The sequence below is a fragment of the Ochotona curzoniae genome, unplaced genomic scaffold (genome assembly GCF_017591425.1).
Source record: "Ochotona curzoniae isolate NIBS_2020 unplaced genomic scaffold, NIBS_Ocur_1.0 contig_3819, whole genome shotgun sequence".
NCBI lineage: Eukaryota > Metazoa > Chordata > Mammalia > Lagomorpha > Ochotonidae > Ochotona > Ochotona curzoniae.
Window position 1 is genome coordinate 693,948 of NW_024466004.1, and position 25,503 is coordinate 719,450.

The 25,503-nt window shown below is 57.3% G+C and overlaps 1 protein-coding gene across 3 annotated transcripts in view; it reads right to left on the reverse strand.

The window, feature by feature from the left end:
* Positions 1–25,503, reverse strand: part of GRM4 (glutamate metabotropic receptor 4) — a 95,256-nt gene that overhangs the window by 12,671 nt on the left and 57,082 nt on the right. For 2 of the 3 annotated variants that reach the window (XM_040982941.1, XM_040982940.1), the window contains exons 3-6: positions 16,446–16,581; positions 14,107–14,261; positions 696–896; positions 354–490 (exon numbers count right to left, since the gene is read on the reverse strand). In XM_040982941.1, the coding sequence (XP_040838875.1) occupies positions 354–490; positions 696–896; positions 14,107–14,261; positions 16,446–16,581 (629 nt within the window). Of the gene's footprint in view, positions 1–353; positions 491–695; positions 897–12,511; positions 12,653–14,106; positions 14,262–16,445; positions 16,582–25,503 lie in introns of all 3 variants that reach the window. The other variant, XM_040982939.1, reaches the window with a different exon arrangement.

Consider the following 25,503-nt stretch of genomic DNA (forward strand, 5'->3'; position numbering starts at 1 on the left):
TTCATCCTCTGTCTCAAGTAGCCTCTGCCCACAACCTGCCTTCAGTATACTCACCATGCCTTTGAGCCAGTGCCCTCTGGTGTGAATTCATCTGTCCCAAACCCTTCCTGCTCCACACCCAGCAGGAAATGGGCAGGCCCCCAGACAGGAAAGTGGGCAGCAGATGGAATGGGCAGAGCCCCACTGCCCCGTTCTTATACTCCAGTCTGAGAGGGACCCTGGGAAGGAAGTGCCACTGTGGTAGCAGCAGTAACCCTAAACAGTGGCCATCTCCCCCTTGGTCCCCGGCCCAGGGGTTGGGTACCAGCGATTGTCTTGACTGCCCAGGGACCTCCCCTGCCCTTCCCGCTTACTCGGAGGTGCAAGTGGTCCGTCCAGGAGCCGATGACCTTGTACTCGGCCGAGCCATTGCGCAGCTGGTACTGGTAGATGTCATAGCGTCCAGGGGCATCACCGTTCTCATTGAAGGTCACTGGGTTCCCTGCAATGCCTGTTGAGGTAGGCAGGGGTCTCAGCCTCTACCAGGAGGCAGGGAATGTTATAAGCTCAGGGTCAACTTCAGGGAGACCCCTGCCCACTATCAGCACATTTCGGGAAATTTTGCTCCCCTCTCTCCAACTCCCTCAGAGCTCCAAGATGCCTTCCCCTGGTGCACAACGCCCAGGGTAGGGCAGCGCCCAGCACCATGCCCCCACCTGAGAAGTTGACGTTTCGGATGTACTTAAGCAGCTGGGTGCCGTCCACAGGGTCCATACGTGGGCAGAGTCCCACGCGGCCAGGACACAGGTCACGGTGCATGGCGTGCAGCGCATGGCCCATGGCGTACACAGCATCGATCACAAACTGTACCTTCCCCTCCTGCTCATATGCCGAGTCCTGCCCGATGCGCTCTCGGTCTGGAACCAAAGGATGGGGTGCACTGAAGCTAGAGCCTGCCTGGGGGCCCAGTGACCCCATCGGGGAGTGAACCACTAAAGGCACCTAGGGGAATGGCACTTGTGCCACTAATGGCTGTGTTCCCCTCCTGCCCCTGCCACGGAAGCACTGGTCACCCTCCAAGAGCAGCGGCCTGGCGTGTATGTGGAGGGGCAGAACTCTCTTGTGGCTGTGGCACCTGTTGCCCTCCCCCAGCCAGCCCTGGGTGACAAGTGAACAGTGCCCCCTCTCACAGCTGGGAAGCAGCCAGGATGGGCTGGGTGTGCCAGCGACCATGGTGATATCTCCAACACAGCTCACCCATCAGAGGCCACTCCAGCCACGGGATGCTGCCCACAGCCTTGGATGCTAAGCCCAGAGGGGCTGAGAGACTGGCTTCAGCTGCCCCCTGGCTGTTTTCAGACACCTGGACAGCAGCCACAATCATCCCCCCTACCTCGTGACAACCCTCCTGGCAGCAAGCGTTGAGCTCAGCCATACCGCCCACTCACGGCACAGGCAGCCCTGGCCATCAGGCCTCCCCAGGCCCACCGGCCTCTCTGCTCTGGGGCCCTGTGCCAACCTCTTGGCCGTCAGAGAAAAGCGGCTTATAATCCATCCTCAAAGATAAAGCAGGACAGATCGCTGTGAGGGCCAGGCACCAAGGCACAGAAAACACTTAGCACAGGGGGCGGCCAGTCCGGGTCCATTACTCCCGCGGTTCCGAGCTGGCAGCAATGATTCTCTGGCTGCAGCAGGCCAGGAAAAGGGTTCAGGAGGACGGGGAGGGACTTCCTGCCTTGTCCCACCCCCACCCCCACTCATAAAAAACAACATCATACAGTGAATAAGAGCTGCTCGCTTCCACCGAGCACCTGCCAGGTGCCAGGCGTTGTGTTAAGCTCCTTGTTAAAGCTTTGCTTCTCACAGAAATGCTATAAAATTACCCCCATGGCATAGAAAAGCCAAGGTACGTGCCAGGCCTGCATGCGGCAGATCTAAAGCCCAGTATTTGGGCTCAAAGTCTGTGCCCCACACCAGTCCAAGAAGACAAGGACAGGAGGGGGCAGGGATAGGAGGAGCAGGAGGATGGGCTGGGGGCAAGAAGAGGGAAAACAAGCATCCCTCCAAAGTCCACTGCAGTACACACTGTTCTTGTACTGCAACTGCCTTCCTCAAGGCCAGAACAAAGACATGGACCCCTGAAAGGCCCACAACCAGCCTGGGCCTCCCTGCTAAGAAGTCATGACCAATCCCTACAAGGCAGACCTTGCAACAGCTTGTATAACTACACCTGTACCCAGCCCCGGCTGCATCAGCCCTGCTGCCCTGGGAGCTCAGAGATTTCCATGCCTGCCTCTGCCTGCAGCATCGTAGAGGCAGCCAGAGCCCAAGGGGCCTCACTGCCTCCCGTTGTCCTCCCATATCAGGGAAGACAGTAGCCCTCCAGGCTGTGGCCTGCTCAGCCAGCTCGACCTGCCACCCAGCTCAGGGTGGGAATCTCACATTGCTGAGTACATGGCAGAAACAGGGAGTGGTGTCAGCATGCTGGGGCAGGCCTGGCTGCCACCGCCACATGACGGCTGAGGAGAGGGAGGGCCCGGGTCACCACACACAGCGGGCCAGGCTTCTTGAGCTTCCAGACCCCAGCCCTGCCCCCATCTCAGACTACGGTTGGTCGAGGCCCTACACAAGCAGAGCCTTACATTGTCAACAGTGGCTTTGTAGGGTGAGGCCAGGGCCGGATAAATGGAAGCGGCTCAGCATCCAGTTTCCCCATCCTGCCTGCTCAGCCAAGGCCTCTATAAGCTGGCACAGAAACCCAGGAGACAGCCAGAGAGGGCTGGGGCAGGAAGCCTGGGCTATCTCTTCTGGAGCCAGGGCCCAGCTCACTGTCAACACTGACTGTACCCTCACACTACTGCACTCCCTGGCCCTGCCATCTGACTCGCCTGCAGCCTTATTACACCCTTGTCTTCCATGGGGGAGATGCTAAATTACTAAGCAGAGATGGAGGGGAGGCACAGCCACTCAAACAAGAGGCAGCCCTCTCCAAGGCCAAGGACATCTCTGGATGTCAGAGGCATTTCTGGGGACACAGACAGCCTCAGCTTCTCCTCCCCTGGCTTCCCTGGGTCCCTCCTCACAGCTGTGGCTGAGGCAGTCATACCCCAACACTGGGCCCAGGGCCAAGTGCACCCAGTGAGTGCACACACTAGAGCAGGAGTGTCCCATGGAGCATCCTCACCAGGGAGGCCCAAACCCACCTGGAGATGCTCCTGGGAGAAGCACTCCAGGGGCCTGGGCACCTTGAGCCCTGTCCCCCAAACTGTACCTTGTATGCTACTGCAGGGTGGCCAGGGACTTCCAGGCACCCATCAACCTCTCTAGCCTCTAGAACTTTGCCTCAGCTTAATCCACTACAGGTGAGAAAACGGGGGCTCAAGGAGCAGACCTGGGGAAGGACAGCCAGGCTCTGATTATGCCTCCTACACACACACACCACATACACACACACACGCCACATACACAACGCATGCGTACCCCACATACACAACTCCTTACCTACACAAAGCATATGATATGCACATGCAACACACTCACACATAAAACATACATACCTTGATAGACACAAGATGCATTCACATATACAACACACACATACACAAACATACATAACATGCATATCTCACACACAACTCCACACATACAGAAAGCATGTGACATGCACATATTCCACATATATAACACACCTCAAACACACCATGTGTGCATACATGCAACACATAACCCCCATGCACATCCACATGTACTTCACACATATAACACACACCCACACACATACATACCCCACACACCTCAACATTCCAGATCTACACAAGACACCTCACTTACATAATACACACACACATCTCGCACTCCACACACGCACAGCACACAACCCCATACAACAGGCACTTCACACGTATACAACACATTCAACACTCATACTTCATATTCACAACGTTCCTCCACACGCGTATGCAACACAAAACACACATACACAATGTACACACATATACAGCACACTATATACATACCACATGTATACAACACACTACACACACCACATGCATACAACATACACCACACACATACACACCACAGGTATCCGACCCACACTACATGCATACCCAACACACATAAACCCTATCTTGGACTTGAGGCCCACAAACCTCCCTGTGTCCTACAGGAGACAGCAGACAGGACACAGTGCGTGTCTGTGGGCAGGCGTCAGTAGGAGTAAGAGATGTGGTCTGAGAAGACAAGCTAGTCGGGCCTGGCATGATAGCCTTGCAGCTAAAGTCCTCACCTTGCATGCACTGGAATCCCATATGGGTGCCACCGGTTCTTATCCTGATGGCCCTGCTTCCCATCCAGCTCCCTGCTTGTGGCTTGGGAAAGCAGTCGAGGATGGTCCAAAGCCTTGGGGCCCTGTACCCACGTGGGAGACCTGGAAGACGCTCCTGGCTTCAGATTGGCTGAGTTCTGGCCATTGTGGCCACTTAAGGAGTGAACCATTGGATGGAAGATCTTCCTTTCTGTTTCTCTTGCTCTCTGTATATCTGATTTTCCAATGAAAATTAATAAATATTTTAAAAAGAAGAAGAAAAAGAAGACAAGCTAGTCCATCCTGAGCACCCACAGCGTTGCCCAGGCCTGGATGAGCCTAAGCTTAGCTGTGCCAGAGCCTGGCTCCTCAGCAGGTGGCCCCCAGCCGTAGCTCACTTGCCCTTACGTGCTGGCCCCTTGCCTGCCACAGCTCTGAGACAATCTCCCTGACCTCTCCTGGGTTTTACAGGGGCTGAGGGAGGCGGAACCCCACGGCAACCCAGGCTCCTGGTGCGGGTTCAGTCCATGCCCACTATTCAGCAGAATGACCACCCCATCTTCCATGTAGCCCTGACCTGCCTCTCCCACCCCCTTCTTGGTGCCCCTGACCTCAGCTGTCCAGAGCCACTCGGGTGACGGGTGCCCTGGCTGAGGGTCGGGGGGAGGTGAGCAGCAAAGGCGGGAAGGGGGTCAGTTTATCTGCTCTCATGGGAGAGGAGGACCCCCAGGCCCAGGCAGGGCCACCCCGGTTCCTGGAGGAGATGAGACACACAGGCGGGCAGCTGCTGGAAGACATAAATTCCAGACGCACGATGCTGGTGACAGCAGCAACAGTGTAGAGATGTCCTAATTGTGTCCCGGGGCTCGAAGAGATGGAGACACGTTTACCTCGGCCACGGCTGACAGCCGGCCAGGGATGGATCCGGCGGATTTTCCCCATCAGAGCCCTGCAGCCTTTGTCTGGAGGTTGTAAATTGTAATTGAAATGCATTTTCAAGGTTGAGATCTCCAGAGTGCGCCTGGTCTCCCCCTCAGCTGCCCCCACAGTACCCCTCCTTGGTACTGGTGTGGACACACGTATTCCTTGAGCGGCCCCACACATGAGGGATCCCTAAGTCAGCCACCCTGACACCCACATGCTTTCACAGCCACATTCCAATAGCAGCCAGCATGCAGACAGGCATGCCATCAAACACGGCCACTCCCACATAATGCTCCAACACACACGTGTACACAAACACAGTCCAACAAACAGAACAGGGCATTTTCATTTAGGTTCACCCATGTGGCTCTCAGCACAAGGGAACCCTGGGGGTGGGGGTAAGAAGCCGAGCTAGGCAAGAGTGCTGTAGACATCCCCAGAGTCAAGTACAAGAGGAAAACGGAATTAAAGATGTTTTATTTTGGCACAGAAAATAATTTTGAAATCCATGCACAGGAGAGGTCTTCAAACGTCCACAAAAAAACCATATTGTGAAAAAATCGCACAAGCTTCAAGCTATTTCTTTGCACCAAAGTTAGCTTCTCTTGGAATTCCATTGTTCCAGGAGCTTTGGCAGACCCCCCTTGGATGCCTCAAGGCTGTTCCATCTGCGAAGGTAAGCACTCCAGCTCGCGGGTCTCTGGCTGAGGGCTCCCTTCGGGGCACTCAGCACAGAGGCCAGGCACTGCCAGTATCTGCAGTAGGTACGCATTCACATGGTCACCAGGAACACAGGTCTGTGCCCATCACCACCCCTGCAGGAAGTGCATCTACATCCACACCTATGAAGACACACATACCGGCCTCCAGCCCTCAGTGGGAGCAGCCACCAGGAGGCAGGTCCCCTGGAGACAGCTGGCTGAACAAGCACAGGGTCCCTGACTCCCAGCCCAGCCTTGGGCCGGCCTTGGGCCAGCCCTGGGTTCCCCAGGCACCTGCAACTTCAGGACACCCACTCCAACCTCCAGGGGTGCTGGGAAGTTTGGGAGGGACATCGAAGTGAAGCCCCCAGCACCATGCCTCTTATATCAGCTTCTGTTCCCCTCTCCTGCCCCAACCCCACCCCTAGAAACCACAGTCCCTGCCATGGTCTCCCCTTGTCAGCCTGCAGCCTGGCACACGCTGGCTCTAACAACAACACTCCCCATCCATTGCTGATACACGATGAGCAAAGGGTGCCCATGGCACACAGTCACAGGGTCAACTTGGCAGGGTGGACAACACAGTCATTCCAGGCTTCTGGTTACCTCGCTCTGCCTGCACAAGAGCCACTCTCAAGCTCCATTCATGAGGCCGGGCTCATCACCCCCCAGTTCTGCCCACACCCCCAAAGTCCCTGGCCAGAGTCTGACTCTCCCTCAGCTGCCCCTGCAAGCCTCCTGGGGGAATGCCCCGTGTTTCCTGGAGGTCTGACTCTGGTGAGAGTCAGATCTTGTGGCACCAGCTGGAGACTGCCATTCAGCCTCCAGCTGGGCCAGTTCAGCTCCTCTAGGTGTTGGCACTTTGTGAGCTGAGGCTGGCGCTGACAGGAGCAGCAATCCCAGCAGCAGAGGCCAGGCCCAGGACAGGCAGCCAGGATAAGCTGGCCTTGGCCCCCTCCTGGTCTGAAGCCAGCATCCTTTCCCAGACAGGGGAGGCTGGAGCCAGGGGCTGAAGGGGAACAGCTCCAGTGGCCACAGTCACAGGCAAATAGGGATGAGCTCCCTGGAGGCCCACCAGCAGCCCCCATCCCTCAGCCCGGCTCCTCCTCCTGCCTACTGCATCTATTGTTCTTTCTGCAGGTTCTTTCTAGCAGCACAGACTTTTGCTATTGTTCCTCCCACATAAGCCATCGCCACCCCCTGTCCCCACCAAGGTCCTAACAGCTAGCATCCTTTTCCTCCGCTCCGGTTCCAACAGAGCTTCCCTCCAAGCCCCGCTCCACCGGGGTTCTGCCCCACCTCTCTAAGGAAACTGCCCTCACACAGGCCGAGTCCATGGCCCATCCCTTCCTCCACTGCTTCCTGCACCTCCAGGATGCCATCCCCGCCCCCCACCCCATTGCTCCTTGCATCCTGGCCACTGCATCTCAGCTCCTCTCTCTGTCCCCTGCCCTCCTCCCCCAACACTGGAGGCTCTGGGGTTCAGTGCTCAAATCCCACTCAAGCCACACCCACTGCCTATGCTCCCCAGCCAGCCCCCTGCAGTACATCTCCCCTGCATGGATCCCAGGTCAAAGCCCCACCTGCTGCCCAGCCTGCCTTGGCTCTGCCCACTCCATCTCAGAGCCTGACCATGCATGGCCTGCTGGCCCAGGCCACAAGCGCAGATGCTACCCCCGGTTCTCTACATCTTTCTCTGCCCGGAAGCTCTCAGCAAACTCCAGAGCCACCCGGCCTGATTCACCCATCCTCACCACTGCCCTTTTCCGGTAGCTACCTCCTCTCACCCGGGCCCAGCCCTTGCTCCTGTCAAGCAAGTGAATCCTCTTTCAGACCCAGCACAGGATGGCTGCACTTTATCCTGCCTAGAAGGCTAAATCTCACCAACCACCTGTGACTGGGCCACCCCCAGCCTCACCTGTCTGGCTGCTGCTCATCCACCTGCTGCTCTGCTTCAGTTGCACAGGCCTCCTACTTGATGCCAGCCAGGCAGGAGCCCCTTTGGAGCCTCTGCACAGGCCCTGCCCTTTACTTGGCATGTTGGTTTCTAGCTCTCCCTGGGCTCCTTAACCCAGCGCCTGCATGACTTTCCTCAACTATCTTCTAGAAAGTCCTTAACACCCGGCCTCCCAGGTGAGCTGCCTTCCCTGGTCTCCTGGTTTAGCCTTCTCCTGCCCTCCCAGCCCTGCCCGCCAGGCCACCTTGTCCGCAGGCCAGCTTGCCTAATACTGGCAGGTAGCTCTGTGGAACAGACATGTCCTCCTGAACAAACACAGCATGGGGCAGGTAAAGTCAGCCTCTGAATAAACCCTCATTGGTTTCCTGGATGAACAAGTGAGAAGCAACATGGAGTAGAAGGGCCACGTGGCCAATGGTTTGCACAATCTTGAGGGTGACTTGAGGTTGGTCCCACAAGTTAAGCTACCACTTGCATCAACCACACCCCATTTCTAGGTGCAGCCACTCCACTTCCCATCCAGCTTCCTGCTTATGTGCCTGGGAGACAGAAGAGGATGGCTCCCATATGGGAGAACCGGATGGAGTTCCTGGGTCCTGGCTTTATCCTGATCCAGCCCTGATCGTTGAAGGCATTTAGGGAGTGGATCAGAAGATGGAAAGACCCTTTACTGGCAGGCCGGAGAGGCTGAGGTGAGGGCCTCTCAAACTGACACATCAGCTGGCCTGAGACATCTCCAGAGCCACGCGGCCCAGGGAAAATTCCAGGTCTGTTGCTTGCGACCTGTGTGACCTTAGGTAAGTCCTCAACCTCTCTGGGCCTTGGTTTCCTCACCTCATGAAACGCACAGCACCAGGGCAGAGCTTGGCCGTACATCAGTGCTCCATCAGTATTAGCTGCTACTCCTCTCGGTTCTGTTGTCATGGCTGTTACCGCTGCTGGCACAGGCCAGGCAGCCAGCGCCCGCCTCCCCACACATCCCAGCCGTCACGCACCACTCTCCCTCCCAGAGCTCTGGGCCCCTGGGAACAGCAGGCAGTAAATTTTCTCCATCTCCTCATAAAGCCGGCCTTTCTCCGCGCGCCATCACCTGGCTGGCAGGGCTGTCAGCAAGACGGATGCCATATCCACCTGGTTGATGACTTTCACCCCGATGTGGTCGGAGGAGAGGAGAAGGGAGGTGAGCGCTGCCCTTCCCCAGGCTTGACAGTGGCACATGAGCCCCCAAGGGCGACCCAGAGCCCACCTGGGGACATCTGCAAGTGCTTCTTGCAGCTTAGTATCCATTGAGCCACACAGGGAGCCAGGCAATGCTCTGCCCCGCAGGACACAAGTGGGGAGCAGGATTCTCATTTTACAGACGAGAAACTGAAGCCTCAGGAAGTCAAACAGCTAGCAAGTGGCAGCCCCAGGATTTACACGCAGTCTGAGGACTCTGACAGCCGATGGATGAGAACCGAACAGGTGCCGAACTTGGCCCTCTGGACTCAGTGCTCGGACCCTCCCCAGCCAGCTCTCTGGTGGCCAGCATCTCTGCCCCACAACATTGACCAGTGGAGGCTGGGTATACACTCACCCCTGGGCGCCCCCAATGTGGTCTGTTGTTCTTAGCTCAGACAACCAGGCAGATGAAGCTCAGACGACCAGTGCCAGCTGTGGCATGGGTGACCTCATCACAGCCTCCCCTCCTCTTTCCTGCGACCCCTTTCAAACAAGCCACCTACTCTTAAGTCCTCACCTGGAAGGAACCCCCACTTCAGGCAGTCTGGGTGGCAATCTCCCCCAGAGCAGGACCCCACTGAGAGCCACTCCTTCTGATGCTCTGGAAGGTCACCATGCCCTCGGGAAGGCATGGACACGGCAAGGACAAGGACAAGCCTGGCTCATGGCAGGATGCTGGTGGGACTGAAATAAGCACTAGACTGTGTTGGCAGCCAGAGGGCATTGTGGGCCAACCCCGGAGGTAGTGGGGGAGGAGCCAGGCTCAGAACCCGAGCAGGGAGCTGAGACTAAAGCTGTCAGAGATCTCTGGACATACCTGGGTGGGCAAGGACAGAGGTGGGGAAAGAGGCAGGGTGGGACCGGGAAGGCAGGCACCTGCTCCCAAGCCAGCTGCCTAGGTGGGAATTAGGCTCTGCCAACCTCATAGCACTGTGATGTCTACCAACTACCTCAGTGTTTTCTTCCGGAAAATGGGTGATGCACCTGTGATTGTCATCACCACCCCCACACACTCCCTCCCTGGGGGTCCACTTGCCAACTGGATCTTATCTTTCCCAGTTCTTCTCTCTGCCAATGGCGAGGACGTGCACTTACCAGCTCTTCTCAGCCAGCCTGCATAAACTTTCTCCTCACCCTTGCTCACGCCCTCCCCTTGCCTGGACATACTGTCTCCCTCCCTTCCTTTATCCAGGAGCACTGTCCAAAGCCCTGCTGCTGGGGCTGCACCCAGGATAAAGGAAATCCCAAAATGGGAGGGCGGAAGTCAAACACTAGAATGCCGATGGATGAGTCAATGGGAGCAGGTGTCTGGGAACCCCAGCTGCAATCCCCAGACACATTAAAATCACTGGAGGGGCAGGGCTCTAAAAGCCCAGGCCTGAGGTGGGGATTGGGGTGATGGGGGTGGGGCACTGGGATGGGATAGCTTTCAAAGCTCCCCAGCTGCGTCTCCCTCCGGCACAGCCGCGCCGTTTCACAGTCCAGTGGTTCAGCAAGCTCCTCCATTAGCACTCCCTCGCACTCTCTCCCTGAGACACCCTCCGGGTCGGCTCACCATCAATCCCATCTCCCAGATGAGAACGCAGAGGCCCAGAGAGGCCACCATGCTGGCCTTAGGTTCACAGCCAAGCCCTGCTGCAGTCCCCTGCCCCCGCTGCCCCACACCCTGCACCAGCCACCTCCCTTCAGACAGCAAGCCTAACCCGAACACAAGGCTGGGAGTGTGTGTGTAGCCCCCAGGGGCAGGCCGCCACACCTCTGCCCTCCTACCCTCCCACACAGAGGTGACTCCGGAGACCCCTCAGCCCCTGACAGCCTAGTCATGTGGCATGAGGCCCCAACTGTTCATCTTGCCCCACTTTTGGTCTCAGCCATCCCAGCCCCATCCCTGGCCTACATGCCCCACACCGTATACACAGTTCTAGATGCACCACCAACCCGACTAAGGCCTCAGACTCCCTGCCCTCACGTCTCTACCTCTCACACCTGCACTCTGATGACCACCTGGATAAGGTCTTGGCTGTGCAGCCTCAGACAAGACACCGGTTCTCTCAGACCTTCCATATTCTTGTCTATAAATGAGAACTGTAAGGGTTCCTAAAGATGTCATGAGAGTCAAGTGAGATGATAGCTTACAGGGTCTGGAACTCAGTTGCATAGTGGCTTAGTCAGCAATGATGTCTACAGTTATCAGTTCATCCAAGTAAGATGCTCATGCACACACCCCTCCTCTCTCAGGTACACAACACACACACACACACACACACACACAGGTGTACATGGACACAGAGGTGCTCACACACACACAGGTGTACATGGACACAGAAGTACTCACACACAGGTGCACACATCCCTCCTCTCTCAGGCTCACATACACACACACACACACACACACACACACACACACACACACACACACAGAGAGTCATTCATAAAACCCACACTCACTCTGCAGCCAGGCATGATCGCCTTGGCTCTGAACTTGCCTGAGTCCCCAAGGGACTGGCAACCAGGAGGACAGTACATTCCTATCTGTGTTCACTCCCATCAGGGGCTCACTTCCCCTCCAGCAGCCTTGGACCCCTGTCTGTTAAGGATGCCCTGTAGCATGCTCTTGGCCCTCCTGGCCCTCTGCTCTAGTGGCAGCCATCTGGGAGGGTGCAGGAGGGACTCCTCATCCCCACTGAGGTCCCACTCACACTACCCAGGCTGCGTCCTCATGGAGATGCACCAAGATGCCTATCCAGGGGGCTGAGGGCCTGGAGCCTGCCCCCTTCCAACTTTAGTACCTCAGTCTCCATTTTCCCACTTGTAACATGGACCCCTTGGGGGGCTCCAGTGTACCCTCTGCAGTTCCTCTCCCCATTAGACACCCCTCCTACCATCTCTCACCTGCTCGTTTCCCTTCTGAGATGACTGTGTACTGTCTCCCCAGGAGCACAAACAGCCTGAGAGACCTGTGACATTGGTTCACCGCCATGTCCACCATGCTCAGCACAGGGTCAGGCCTGCCCTGGTGTCATGAGGTAACAGAGGGCACCCAGGCATTACAGGTGGTCTTTGGCAAAGCACCCAGACTTGTGTGTGTCAGCACTGGACAAAGGGCTGTGAGGTCAAGCTGGGTCTATGGGCTTAGCCCAGGGAACTGCAGGTGAACTCCAAAGCGGCCAGTTTCAGCAATGGTTTGTCATCAGGGAGGGAGCACTGGTTTCTGAGACCATCTCCCCAGGTCCCCCAGATGGCACTACTGCCCCATAGATCCCTCATCAGACCTCCCAACTCAGCCTCTGCCATCCCAATCCTCGACCCCTGGAGACTGGCCAATCCCCACCTTGGATATCAGCCCTCAGATCTCCCGAACTTTCCCCCTCCTCCTCCGCCTCTTCCCACCCCACCCTCATGCCCTCGAATGCACATGCTCACTGGTGCACTTCTTAAGGTGGCTGCCTTTCTTGAGTGCGTGTCGGCTCAGCTTGCAGTGGAAGTTGTCCTCCCAGAACTCTGCAAACCAGATGTTACGCCGGTTGTTGTCCAACGTGCGACTGGAGAAATAGCGGTCAAAGCCTGCAGGATGGCAGGATGTCAGGGCACTGCATCACCCCTTGCACACCCTCCCCTAGCCCCCAAACTTAGAGATGGTCTGGGCCAAGGGAGAGGGGAAGGGAGGAAGAGAGAGAGAAAGAAGGAGGGAGGAGCATGTTGTGATCCAGGGCCCAGCTGGCAAAAGCAAAATGTGGAGCATTTCATTTCATTCCAAATGAAAAGAGCCATATTAGGTCCCAGGGGGAGCGTGTGTAAGCTACAGCTGCTGTGCTGTGGCGGCCAAGTGCCCCAGCGAGGGTGTTTCTGCAGCCTACCATGCCACAACACTAATAAGGGAGCCACATGGGAGGTCTGGGATCAAGGGGGTACCATGGAAACACCTGCAGATGAGACCTGGCAAGCTGGGGACCTGAGCTCCCTTCTCCTCCACCTGTCCTCTTGGTACAGTGCAGGCTCTCTCTTCCACTGCTCTCACAGCTCTGCTGCCCCATCCAGTGGCCAGCCAGCATGGGCGGGCCCCCCCACCTCGGGAGCCCCTTCCTAGCACCCTGGCTGTTTTGTGTTGTTGAGTAAGTGGCTCAGGACAAGCCAGAGGCCCAGAAGCTCAGTGGGGCCAGAAAAGCCTAGATCCAGCCCAACTTCTGCCCCTGACTATACTGTGTGTTGCTTAGTCCGCTGGTACCTGGAAGCACCACCCTCTCAGGGATGTAGAGACGGATGCTGCAAAGGACCTGGCATTTGGAAGCCACAGCCAGTAAGCCAAGAACCACTGTCACTGCTCTTTTCTCATTTGTTTTGGCCTGGAGTTGAGAAGGACCATGGGGAAGCTTCCAGTGCCTCCAGATTGAGAGAGTACTCTATGGGGCGAGCTTGGCTGTGTGTCTCCCAGATGCAGGCCTCAGGTTCCTGGAGCGACAACTCCGCCAGTGCTGGGGTCCCCTGGGCAGACTGCAGGCCAGGAAGAGGATGCACTGTCTGCCAAGAGGGAGACTGTAAGGTCCCTGACAAATGGGGCCATGGATAGTGACGTCACACCTCACACTCCCTGCCAGGTTCTGGCCAAAGCACTTTGCTCCTACCCAGGGTGACCGTGGGTGCTCTCTCGAGAGGCAGGGTGCAGAGCAGGGTCCAGGCAGGCTCTGCGAAGGAACCCCATACCCACACAGGGCACTTTCTCCTATACCCTGCTGCTAGCTTCCAGTGCTCTAGGCAGAGGACTCGTACCCCTTGACCCAACCAGGAAAAAGGAACGCAAACACGGGGCTGAAAGAGCTTCCTTGTGGCCGCCTGTGCAGGCTGCCCACACCCAGAGGCCTTGAGTCAGGGCTCATACTCCACTGTGGGCAGTGTGGCCTGCAAGGCTGGCCGAGCACTCAGGCTACAAGAAGCTAAAGGAGGACCAAGACCGAGGAGAGAAAACTTGCAGGGAGAGGAAAGTGGTGCTGGTGGCAGGTGGGCCTGGGTGCTGAGCCTACCTCGCACGGACATCCTCTTGGGGAGGATGGTGACAGCCCCCTCGGCCACCTCCTCCAGGTGCAGCACGGGGGCAATCTTGGAGCCCCAGCTGTCGGAGCCCATCCAGAAGAAGTGGCCCGTCTGGTTGGCCCTGCGGGCTGCCTCCAACACACGCCTGTGGGAACATGCACCAGCCAGCCTAGCCGTGTCTGTCCATACAACTGTCCCCCAGTCCACACCTGTCCCCTCGCAGCCCAGGCTCCCTAGAGGTCTCCCTCCACGACACACCTCTGAGTCCCAGGAGCCCAAGGCCGCCAGCTGCTCCAGGACCCCCAATCCTGGCCCCCACAAGTCCATGGCCCACAGCTATCCCCTCACTCCTACCTGCCCCCCAACCTGTGGAGGCTCCCTCAGACCCACCTGTCTTCCCAGATTTGCACCTGCCCTATACCTGCCCAGTCCCAGGCTTCAGGCTTGTGCCTTCCTGGACCATACCCACACCCCTTAACCCAACCTTACACACACACACACTCTCTACTACTATACCCTCACCCCTCTTCAATAGTGCCCCTGCCAGCAGTGCGCCCTCCTCCTACCCCTTTCTGTGCCTAAGGTTGTGATCCTTCTAACACGGACTCCCTGACTTGCAGCTGCAGGCGCTCCCCAGTGCCCACAATCCTACCATGGCAGTGGCCTTTCCCAGAACCCCAAGAGTCCACACAGGGCCCAGAGACCCTGGGAGGCACTCAGCTGCAGCCTGCTGGCCCCATAAATGAAGTAGCCCCTGTGAGGTGAGAGCAGGGAGGAAGGGGCAGAATTCCCCTAACCGTGTTCCTCCACAGGGCCGACATGGGCTGAACACAGGCAAGAGGCCTGCAGGCGGCACCAGAAACCCCAGGGCCTTGCCACAGCTGGGGGCCTTGTCACTGAGTCTGGCCTGAATCAGGGCTTAAGGTGAAGCTAGACCTGTACAAGCAGAGGCCAGCTGGGCAGGAGGACCTGGAGCTTCCAGGGTCTGCAGGTGGGTCTGGGGCTGGCCTGTGCCAGTCTGTGCTCTAGCCTTGCCCAGTCCCTGCCCTCACAGGTGCAACCCTCCCTTCAGGTCACCCCCAAGGGAAGGTGGGGCTCCTCCCAGAACACACCCACAGCCCTATTAATACCAGTCCCAGGCAGCCAGAGTGTCCAGCCAGCCTCCTGCCACGTCACTGGGGTTTATTTTTACTTCTGTTCGCGTCTGAAAACGCATATAGGTTCCCAGAAATGCCCCCTCTCCCAGAACGCTTCCCGCACCTGCCAGGCCACATGCGCAATCCCTTCCTGCCCTCCCCCAGGTACTTCCTGCTCGCCATAAGGGACCGGCCCTTCACTCCACCTCTGACAAGCAGGCCCACAACACCTGCAGGCCCCCTCTAAGCAGCAACACTGAACAGGGTACAGAGCCGGGGTGCAGGAAGGGAGTGTCAGAGTGGGGAAACAGAGACTGCAGCTCAAAAGGGGTCTTTCCTGAAGAGAGGCCAGCTAGCCGCAGGCATCAGGGTTCCTATAGACAGGGCTGTGTCTCCCCCTCAGACTGGGACTACCTGAGGATGGTGCTGTGTCTCCCCCTCAGACTGGGGCTCCCAGAGGATGGAGTTATGTCTCCCCCCCTCAGACCAGGGCTCCATGAGGATAGGGCTGTGTCTCCCTACCTCAGACAGGGGCACTGGGACTCCTAAGGATGAATCTGTGTGCCTTTCTCTGACTGGAAAGCTTCTGAGGCCTGGCTCCCTGTCAGTCAGTCTCAGGGACAGAGTGCTAAGAGAGCTCCAGAGGAGGCAGGCAGATAGGAAAGGGCACTCAGCCAGCCATCACAAGCACCTAAGTTTCTGACCCAGGACACAGAGGACTGCACAGGGTCCCAGCACACAGTCTACCTGCTTCCACTCAGAGGTGCCCAGGTGATGGTGCCAGTGACCGTGCCAGGGCCAGACCCATGGTCCAGAACTCACTACAGGAAGCGGGGTGGGCTGAGGGACAGCCAGCAGTTCCTGGGACCCACCTCCACCAGACCAGGCTCCAAGCCTGTTCTGCCCACTCAGCCTTCAGGTCTCAAGCCCTCAGGCAGTTGTCATGAGCCCTAAAAACCCAGAGAGGTGAAGGAACTGGCATGAGGTGATAGAGCAGGATTAGGTCTGTCTCCAAGGCCATTCTACTGAAACCTGCCACCCCCTCCCTGGGGGTGGGGATGCAGGGGAGGGAGGAGGCAGTGGGCACACACTGGAGGTTCACCCTGCTCACACCCTCCCTCCCGACCCCACCTCTGCCTCCTGCGTGGGGTCAGGCTGACCTGATCACTCCACAGCCACCTGCCCTCCCTCACCTGATGTCATCCTCGTTGGCGAAGATGATGACACCCCTGGCGTTCGAGGTCTCCAGAAGGCGCCGGATGATCTTGTCAAACTCGCCGGCCTTGGGCTCCCGTGGAATCTTCACCGACTGGGCGATGCACACACCCCCTGCGGGAGGGGCACAATGAGTCTGGGCCAGCTGGGCCTCCGCACCAGTGATGCCCCATCAGGAACCAGCATGGAACCTGACCCCCAGCCCTGGATCTCCGACCTCTATCGGCAGGAGTAAGGGCACAGTCAAGAAGGCTGGCGACCCTGGACATGCCACTTAAGTACATTTTGCCTCAATTTACCCCAAAAGTAGCTGGAGGCAGCAAGATGCAGACTTCATCATACTTAGGGACCAGTTTCTGGGCTTCATATCTCAGCCCTGCCACTTCCTGCTGCGTGGCCTCAGGCCAGTGACTGAACCTCTCTGTCCAACTGTGTCACTCATGAAAGCGGGGACAATAGCATCACCACATCAGAGGCTGTCATGAAAGGAGTGAGCTAATGTGTGTAAGTGGACTGTGCCCCCAACAGTGAGTGCTCAGGGGAGGCAGACTATCTGTATGGCAATCACCCCACCAGCACCCCCACATCCACTTCCTCCCATCATGAGACAGTAAGAGCAATGTGCACGGCAGCAGGTTGCAGCCACCCGGCGCGGCCAGACCCACTGCAGGCTGTGCAGCCGTCAGAGCCCCTGGGTGCCCCTGCACTTCACCAGCAGCTCCTGTTCTCATCACACGTGTCTGTCCAGTGCTCCCAGGCACAGCAGCCCCTTGGGGCTTCAAAGCCACAGTCCTCTGCCCTCCTGTGGTCCAGACGCATGGCGGGAAGTTGAGGGATCGGATGAGGGCAGGGGAAGAACAGAAAACAAGATGCCAAGGTCCCTAGTGGTGGTAGAAAAGAAGGGGCATGCATCTAAACGACCAGCCCCCAGTCCTAAAGCACAGCCTTCTCCTTTCCCACTGCCCTCACTGCCCTCCTCCAGCTCCCCACACCAAACAGGATCCTTTCCAGCCCATCAATGCCTCAAAGCAGCTGCCTTGGCTGGCCACCCCTGCAGTTCCACACAGCCTCTAGGTTCAGGCTGGAGCCATCCAGGCTGTCTGCACAGGCCCATGCACGCCCCAGGAGTAGGAAAGTGGCAGTCACAGAAGGCTGCCCAAAGCCATGAGGCTGAGATCAGGTCTCAGAAGGGCAGCGCATGGCGAATGAAGCACACCCACAAGGAACCAGGGAGTGGCTGCTCCATTCCAGACACCCTGCTGGGACCAGGGTCACAGGAGCCATGGACACACACACACACATGGCCTTCTCAGGTCTCTTGTAGGACACCCAGGAATTGCCAAGTACTGGAAAAGGCACAGAACCCAAGAACTTGGGCTGAAGGAAGCAGTGGAACAAGGAACTGGGAGCCACTCAGCAACCAGCTAAGCCCTCCACATGGCTTCTTTCCAGCGAGAAAGTGGGCCAATTGCAACATTTCGGCCCCCATCTGGGGAGACAGATGGACAAGAGGAAGAGGCTGGGCTGGGAGGGGCCAGCGGGGGCGGATGAGCTACTGGGCTCCAGGAGGGGGTGGCAGGGGCTGGAGCTAATTGCTTTCACCAGGGAGAAGCTGTGAGGTTAAGTAACACTTCTGGGCAGCAGATCCTGGGAGAGATCTGGACCCACGTGCTATGCCCACCCAGCCACTCCTGCAGGCTTGACTGTGCCCATGCAGCAAGGATTAGGTGACCAAGGCTGGGTCAGCGAGGATGGACGAGCACAAGGGACTGGAGATGCACGTGTGGCCTCAGGAAGGCTTGAGATTCCTGCAACCCCGAGAGAGGGGGGTGCAACAGGAGACTCGTAGTGCTGGGGGACAGAAGGGTTCAGTAATGCCCAGGACATGCTTTCAGACTTTCCCAATGCTGTTCCTCCAGGCCCATGTTGAAAAGCCATGAGTCCATCCAGACCGCAAACACAGCCAAAGACCAGGCCACAAACTGGGGAACAAGCTCCATCTCAGCACAGGCTACAGTGTTCCTGTCCCCCAGGTTCTGGGATGGGGCCACAGTCTGGAGTCCTGACGTCCCCCTAGGTGTCCCACCATTCTCCAGTCCATGCTCATTCCTCTGCAGCTCCTGCCACCCGTGTGTCAGTACAGCCAATACCATGGCCAGGCAGCCAAGTGCCAAGAGGGAAGACAGGCCAGAGGGATGGAGCCAAGTCCAGAGGCACACAGCAGCTAGGGCAGAGTCCACCTCCAGGGAAGTATCAGGCCGGCTCTGCCGCAGCAGCCACCTCCCCTGCATGTGCCTTCCAGGACGCCGTGCCTTCATAGACACAGGAACATACCCAGATACCTACTGTGGCGCTGCCCTGACACCACTACAACCAGAGATCCAGTCACTGAGTCCCTCCGGCGGGACGTGGTTATGACGATGAATCACAGATCAGCAGGATGAGTCCTGCAGACCCACAACTGCATGGAGCAAGCCACAGCCCAACAGGGCCTGTGTGTGTACAAGTGACACATATTTTTTTATTATGTGAAAACAAGCATGTCCAGAAATATAAGTAAAAACTGCAGGGAGGTAGATACTGTCTCACCACTGCATTCTCACCAGCACTTAGGACACTGCTTGGCACACAGAAGGTGTTCAACAGGTGCCTGAAGGACTAGCTAAGGCCAGGCAGGGAACTCATCGCTTTCAGTCATGCTGACTCCAAGATAAGGGGGCAGGTGACTGGCGCAGTGGCTAAGACACCATTTGGGATGCCCAGATTCCTAGCTTCATGTCCCATTCCAGATTCCTGATAATGCACACCCTGGGAGGCAGCAGGGGATGGTTCGAACGTCTAGGTGCCTGCCACCCATGAGGGACACCTGGATTGTCTTCCAGCTTCCTGGCTTCAGCCAGGCCCAGCCCCAAGTGCTGAAGGCATTTGGGGACTGAATCAGCAAATGAGAGATCTCTTCCTCTCTATCAATCTCTCTTTCAGCATAATAAAGAAAAATACATTATAAATGAGAGGACGGGGATGGAGGAGGGCTCCACGGTGGGAAGCTCCCATTCAAGCCAGGTTTTCTTTCTTGAAAACATGATCAGACTCAGAAACGGCTCTACCATGCGACTATCAGGTACACCCAGCCACAGAGTCCAAGTGGCAGAGGGCTGCTCCAGTCCCCCAGGGCACTGCTGGTTGGAGAACAGGGCAGGACACACCTGAGCTTCAGCTGGCTCCTCTGTGAAATGGGTCCACACAGATGTTGCAGAACTAGCAGCATCCACAGGGCAAAGGAGGGATGCTGTTTGCAGAGCTGGCTGCTTGTCTCCCCGCACCCTGGTCAGTGCTGCCCCCTCCTGCCGGCCACTGGGCTCCTGAGGACAAGCAAGCTATGCCCTAGCCAGCCCTCCCTTGGGGACACATGGGAACCCTCAGCTTCCCCCAGGCCTCAGGCACCTGCCCTTTTGAAAGCATGGCATGGAAGGTTTCCCAGCAATGAACCTGTGGTCCTGCTGCAGTCTGCAGCCTTGATGCCCGTGGCATGTGTGCCCAGCCCACCTTGGCCAGAATCCCCCAGGTCAGGCTGGTGGTCTGTGGGCTCATCAGCCTCTGACTATACTCCCCAAGGACGGGCCAGTGTGCCCACTCATCCTCTCAACCACACTTCCTTTCCCTAACACACTCCCCTCCCTTCCAGGGTCTGGCATGGTCAGTCCTTGAGAAGTTGTAGCAAGGAAGATCCATCCTCAGGGACTCCCAAGGTGGGGCGGCGAGACCAGAGGGAGGAGCAGTCAAGCAGGCAGCTAAGCCAGGGGTTGGGACCAGGGGTTGGGGCCCGCAGGCGCTGGTGTACATGATGACAGTGTGTGTGGCACACTGACCACTATTGTCATTTCACTGAAGCAGTAGATACTCCCCTCACCCACGAAGTACCAGGCAGGGCGCTGGGGTGCTGCCTTGAGAACCCCAGCCCCCACCAACTCACAGCCTGGGTGGGGGTGCCCAGCAGACGCCTGGGAATGAGTGCAGAGAAGGACATGGGTGGTGGGAGATGCCAGCGGACCTCCAGGGGCTACACCTTCCCCCACCCCACACTTCACCTGGCTTCGCCCCAGCAGGAGGCTCGGGTTCATGCAGCTCAAGAGGCAGGCAGCTGCTGCCTCGCCTGTAACCCAGGCCTTGAGAGCACTTGGCGACTTTTAATTCCCACCACCAAGTGAGGGAGGCTCGCTGCTGAAATGAACTTACTCTTCTGCTGACAGCCCAGCCGCCTGGGACTGCTCGCGCCTGAGGCGTCCCCCTAAGGCACCTAGAGGACTTGGTTTCCACTCAGGCACCCACCATACCTGTGCTTGGCTTCCTTGCCCTCCAACCTGAAGTGGGCAAGCCTCTGTGAGCCCCACATCACACACCAGGCCCTCCTCTCCCAGCCCACAGTCAGGATTCCATACTCAACCAGTCTGAAGAAACCCCACCCACCCACCCTCAACCTACCATGGGGGTGTGCCCACCGGGTGCGCTCAGCCTGGGCAGGCTAAGGGAAAGGCTTCATACAGCAGGTGCCTGCCTTTGCCCAACACAGGGATGACCTGAGCCCTCAGCCAGCTCCTACTTCCCAAAGCGTCTCACTTCACTCTTCCATGCACTCCCCACGAGGCACACCCTTGCTGGACCTTTAGGCCAGAGGCTCAGCTGCCAAGACAGGCCACTGCGCCCACAGCTCCCAGGGGGACTCCCTGCCCAGCCCCCTCCTGCTGCAATGTCCAGACCTGGGCAAACCCTGTGAACTCCCTCCGGCTGCTGGCTGTGACCCTGGCAGCAGATGAACACGGGGCTCCAGACCAGGAAAGAGAGCCGGCCTCCTCCAGAGAACTCGGCCTGGTCACTGCAGTCTGCACCCTTAGTCACCGGGTCAGGGGCACAGGGCCTGACTCCTCACAGCCTGGGCAGCAGGGCCTGGAGGCAAGCACAAAAACAGGCTTCTCTTTCACTTTTCTTTTTTTTTCTAATCCTTTTAAATTTAAAAACAGAGAAAAACAATGGAAAGACAAACCCTAGGAAATCAAGTGGAAAAACCTACATTAAGGCAAAATGTGAAGGCAGCAAATTGCAGCCGAGTGGGGGTAGGGAGCCACACAACCCACGAGTAGGAGAGGAGGGGACCCCAGGCTCCTGAGGCTCCCTGCAGAAATGCAGGAGAGGGAGAAGGGAGGCTGCGAGCAGCCCCTGGACCACCAGAGGGACCCCAGAGAGCTACTCAGTGGGGTGGGGAGAGGAAGGGGTTCATTCTGCTTGCAGCTGAGAGCTATGCCTGAGCCTAAACACACAGAGCTGCACTGGTGGGTTCCAGAGAGGCATTCTAGGGGACGAGGGACACCCAGGCCCTGGGAAAATGCCCCTGCCCTGCACCTGCTCCAGGAGTTGCAGGGGAGAAGGGCTGGCTCCAGCTCCATTAGGGACTTCACACAGAGCCCACAGTCAACCCGGGGCAGCTCAGGCCTGTTTCCCAGTACCATCCCTATCTACTCTGCTCCAGCCCTGCTCTGGCCCTGTGGTGGCTCCCCACAGAGTGCATGCATGCCTCTGTGTGTGTGTGCATGTTCCCACAGCATGCACCTGTACCTGTGTGTGTGCTCTCAGAGTGCATGTGTGCCTGTGTGTGTGAGCCTCCCTGACACACTGCAGTGGGCCTCAGCCTGAGCCATGCCGGACACACACTGCACTCAACTCTTAGCTCTTCCCTCCCATCCATCCATGTGGTGGAGGTGGGGGTTGCTGCTGGGGTAGGAGCTCAAGGATAGAGACCAGGTCATCCCTTGGCTGCATCGGGACCCAGGATTGGTGAGGGCGGTAGATCCGGAGACCAGAGACATTACTCCACACAGTCACACCCAGCTTCAGGGTGCCCAGCAGAACCAGGGTTACATCCCAGAGGACCTGGGACAGTCCCAGGCAGGACACATCCTTTGATTCAAGAAGGTTCCCAGCACCTCACCATCCCCCAGCTCCCCCATACACTCATGCACACACAACAACATGCACCCTCACAAAACCTCATCCCATCCACCACCACCACCCTCTCACTGAGCCTCATGCTGAGACACAGCACCACTGCCAGCCAGCCACAGCTCTCACCACCTGGACAGCCCAGCGACAGCCTCTCACAGCTTCAGCCATATGCTGGGAGGATGGGCTCAGGGCCACACACTCACACACAGACACACACAGGCACAGAGGCAGGTGAGTCATGGGAGGCCCACCAGGTACACATACATGCCATATGTAATCAGTCACCCAGCCACATAGTCACAACCCTAGTCACATACACACCACATGCATACACACATCCATATACAGATACATGCAATCTCACAGAGACACAGAATTGCAGTCACATGCATACTACACACAGCCACATGCAATTTCACAGACATGCAACTCCACAATCATATATACACTGCATGTAAGTACACACATGATCACATGTACACCACACCCAGCCACAACAGCCCCCTATGGTCCCATCATTTAACAGATGGTCACACACACACTGCACAGACATTCACATACATACCACACACATACATACGTACACAGAGCTCACACAGTCACACTCTTACACACACTCTTAGTCATATACACACCACACACACCTCACAGTCACATGCACACACACAGCTCATATAGTCACGTGCACACATACACACACTATACTACAGAACACTCACCTTACCCAGCCTCACTACCACACACAAGCCTACAAGGACTAACTGAGGCCTCGTCCCCGCACACCCAGCCACAAGGCATTCACACGAACATGCAGAGCACCTAGCACCCCTCATTCCCATCTCACGTGTGGCTGAGTCTCCCCAGGGGACGCCCCAGTACACCTGCAAGCCTGTCACATTGGACAATCCCAGTTCACTCCCAACCTCCTGAGCACCAAGGGCCACCTCTGCACCACTAACACGCATCCCCTTGCTGCTGGTTCTAGGCTGACCCTGAGGATCAGGGGGCAGATGCTGAGAAGTCCTCACCAGGGAGAGAAGCTGGGCCCAGTGCCCAAATAGGGCTGTGAGGAAGCCTCAGAATCCCTTCCTTTGCTCACAGGCCCCATTCATGCCCAGCTCTGGCCTTGCTGGGGAAACAAGCTTGGATGTAGGTGCAGGGCTCAATGTGGCAGAAGAAGGGGAGCCAGTCAGCAAGAGCTGGCTCTGAGTGGCACAGGGAGACACAGACGGGGCCATCTCCCATCTCTACCTTCTGCTTCCTGATAGCAGCCAAACTTCTGACCTCACAGTTCCCCATCTGTGAAATGGGATGGTGGCTGCTACCCTGAGACAAACCAAGGTTGTAACAAGTTGGGTCAGCAGCAGGCAGGTCCAGCCTGCTGGGGGCCAGGGGCAGGAACAGGCCCTGGGAAGGCTGGGAAGAGGCCAGGCCAGCTTGACGCTGCCAAGCCTCTAAGCTGAGCTAGGTTGTCCTCTTGCTGGGAGGTGGCTAGCCGGTGCAGACAGCACAGTTCAGAACCATATTATTCACAATGCTAGGCTCCTTGCAGAAGGAAATCTGCTGAGTGATCGACCTAATATCTTAACACAAACCCATTTAGGCAAAACACCTTTGAGGCGAGAAAAGCAGGAAATAAAGTAAAAAGAGAAGGGAAGCCTTTAGAGGCAAGTGCGAGGATGAACCTGGGGGTAAGAGTACAGCGGGGCACAGGGAGATGGTCGGTTCCAGGCCCACTCGAGTCCCTCCAAAGGCCCCGCTCCTGCTCCACTCTACCCAGGCCCCAGCATGAGGGAAGTCTACCTGTTTCTCAATTTTGGTGCAGCAGAGAGAATGGGCCTATCCAAGGTGCACCTGACAAGTCAGTGTCCTCTGCCAAGGTCAACCCCTGCTCCTGCCTGTGGACTGTGAGGTAGGCCTTCAGCAAGCTGGGCCCTTGAGCTGACCAGGCAGCTCTGTCCCCACCTTAGACCATGCCCAGGGCTGGGAAACTCCAGTGTGGTTGGGGACACCAGAGGGGCCACTTACACAGGGAACTCAGCTCTATCCTACTGGTCTCCTGCTCCAGGGACACACCTGAGGAAGAGGTCCTAAACTGGCTTGTCCATCCCCTCTGCAGCCACACACCTGCCCCTGCATCTCCACCCGGCACAACCACCATCTCCAACCCAGCCAGCACCTTCCCGCCCTCCGGCCCTCACCAGTGCCAGTCTCACTGTCAAAAGCGCCCTTCCCACTTCTCTATCTGCTGGATCCCACCCAGCTTAGGGGCCCAGTTTCTCCTCTCCTTCCTCCAGGGGCTGTGCCAGCTCCTCCTTGCATCAGAGCTCATGACTGCTCACTGGGACACTCACCACACCCCTCACTCCCCTTCTGCCATACCCCCATGCCACCTACTTTAGAGTAAGAGCTGGAGTTGGATTGCCAGGGCTCCCAGCTCTACCACTTCTTAACTGTGTGGCTTGTGGACCAAAGACTCAACATCCTGGTAATAGAGGATGCAGTGTTAGTGAGTTCATGGCACTAGATGCTTAGGCCCGGGACACAGCACACTCAGCAAGAACCAGCTACTGTCTGCCACCACCGTCAGCCCAGTGGGCAGGCCTCTCTAGAGGAATAGTCCCTGCCAACCCAGGGCCCTGTTGGCAGCAGAGTTAACTATCACACATTGAACCAGACCTCATTTCCAGAAAAGTTGTCTGCCAGCCTCGCACCCTTGAAGAAGTGGACCCATCACAAGCCAGTGGCAGAGACACCCCCCATTGTGTGGGAGCAGGGGCACAGACAGGAGGAAGGGGCTGGCATTGGGGGCCAGCAGCCAGGCCTGTGGCTTGGAAAGTTGGTAACAAGCAAGCTACAAGTCAGGATGAAATATTTAGGAGTCTGTGTCCCCAGGAAGTGGAAACTGACAAGCAAAATGAAATGCAGAGATCTTATTACCCAGACAAGCCAAGCACGACTCCCGCCTGCCCCAAGCATCCACTGGGTAGTGAAGCCCATCTGGATGCCTCTCCTTTGCCATCCCTCACCCCTCCTCTC